This window comes from Olea europaea, unplaced genomic scaffold (assembly GCF_002742605.1).
Source record: "Olea europaea var. sylvestris unplaced genomic scaffold, O_europaea_v1 scaffold28678, whole genome shotgun sequence".
Classification (NCBI taxonomy): domain Eukaryota; kingdom Viridiplantae; phylum Streptophyta; class Magnoliopsida; order Lamiales; family Oleaceae; genus Olea; species Olea europaea.
This window is the reverse complement of record NW_019247210.1, coordinates 1-1,427: the sequence shown is the minus strand read 5'-3', so window position 1 is coordinate 1,427 and position 1,427 is coordinate 1. Positions and strand designations below refer to the sequence as shown.

Below are 1,427 nucleotides of genomic sequence, written 5' to 3'. Positions count from 1 at the left end.
TTTTTTTTTTTTTTTAATGTGTGTACATACTGCATTACACCATCTGCAGAAACCAACCTCAGACCAGAACAATCTATAATTCATTCAATTCCCTTACTTTGCATTTCTTTTATGAAGTCTTTAGCAGTTTCCAACTCGCCCATCTTGGAAATATGACTTGCCAGAATCCCATAAGTATCAACATTCGGAAAGATACCTTCTTCTTTCATTTTATAAAATATTGAAAGAGCCCTTTCCACATCTCCTAATCTACAATACCCATGTATAACCAAATTATATAAATGTGCATCCAGTATAAAACCCTTCTGGTGCATCTCCAAAACAATCTTTTCAGCTTCTTCAATCTTCCCACAACTCGAAAACCCGTCAACCAAGAACTTGAATGTCTCCATATTCATATCCACACCTACCCATTTCATCAAATTCGAAATCTTCTCCAGCTCCTCAAATTTCCATCTTTTTGTGCATGCATTCACCAGTATGTTATATGTAATAACATTGGGCTTTATTCCACTGCTCACCATCTCGTCCACCAATTCCCTAGCCCTATTTATCTCTCCATTCTTACACAAACCATCAACCACAACAGTCAGCGAGAATACAGAAACCTCGATACCCATATCCACCATTTTGTAAAAGAATTCCAATGCTAATTCCAATTTATCACATTTTATTAGTTCAATTAAAATAATCGTGCAAGTTTTTTCATCTATCTGAATCCCATTATTTTCCATGAAATTGAAAGTGTTCACAACTTCTTTGAATCTTTGACTATCAGAATACACTTTGAGCATCATATTAAATATCTTTATAGAAATCTTGGATTCGCCACATTGATTCCGAATGCAAGAAGCTATAACAGGAAAAGGGTACCTGAGCTTTTCATCCTTAGAGACAAATCCCAATAGACGCTCAGCATCTGTGAATTTTCTTTCTTTCACCAGCCTGCGAATGAGGATGAAGTGGGACTCAAGATTTAGCTTGAAATTGATCAAGGATTGGTTTTTAAAGAGGAAATTGAAGAAATCAAGACATTTGGGGAGTTTGAGATGTGGGTCTGAGAGAATGAGATGAATCAGTCCGGGGGTGAGCTTGGAAAGAAGAGCAGTGGGGATTGGCCGTGAATTTGAGGAAATTATTGTGGTGATTATGGTGTCACCAATTTTGGATTTGGGGTTCATATATTGGGTTTGAGTTTGATAACCCTTCACAGTTTTGAGGTTTTGGATGAATTTTTGGACTGGCATTGTTGAATTTTGAAAGGAGAAATTGATAGCAGAGTAATTTGAGTTTAATTAATGGATTTCCCTTTTTCTTTTCTTTTGTTTACTTTGGAAATATTTCACGATTGGACCTTAACAAATTGTTTAAATAGCAAATTGGTCCTACTTATTAAAAGGAACAGGTGTTCCATTCGAAAGCCTAGA

General features: G+C 35.9%; 1 protein-coding gene across 1 annotated transcript; it reads right to left on the bottom strand.

Moving 5' to 3' along the window:
- Positions 1-80: 80 nt before the first annotated feature.
- Positions 81-1,181, bottom strand: LOC111384212 (pentatricopeptide repeat-containing protein At2g28050-like). The gene has a single exon (XM_023008470.1). It carries the CDS (start codon positions 1,179-1,181, stop codon positions 81-83), a length of 1,101 nt encoding a protein of 366 aa, XP_022864238.1.
- Between the last annotated feature and the right edge of the window lie 246 nt (positions 1,182-1,427).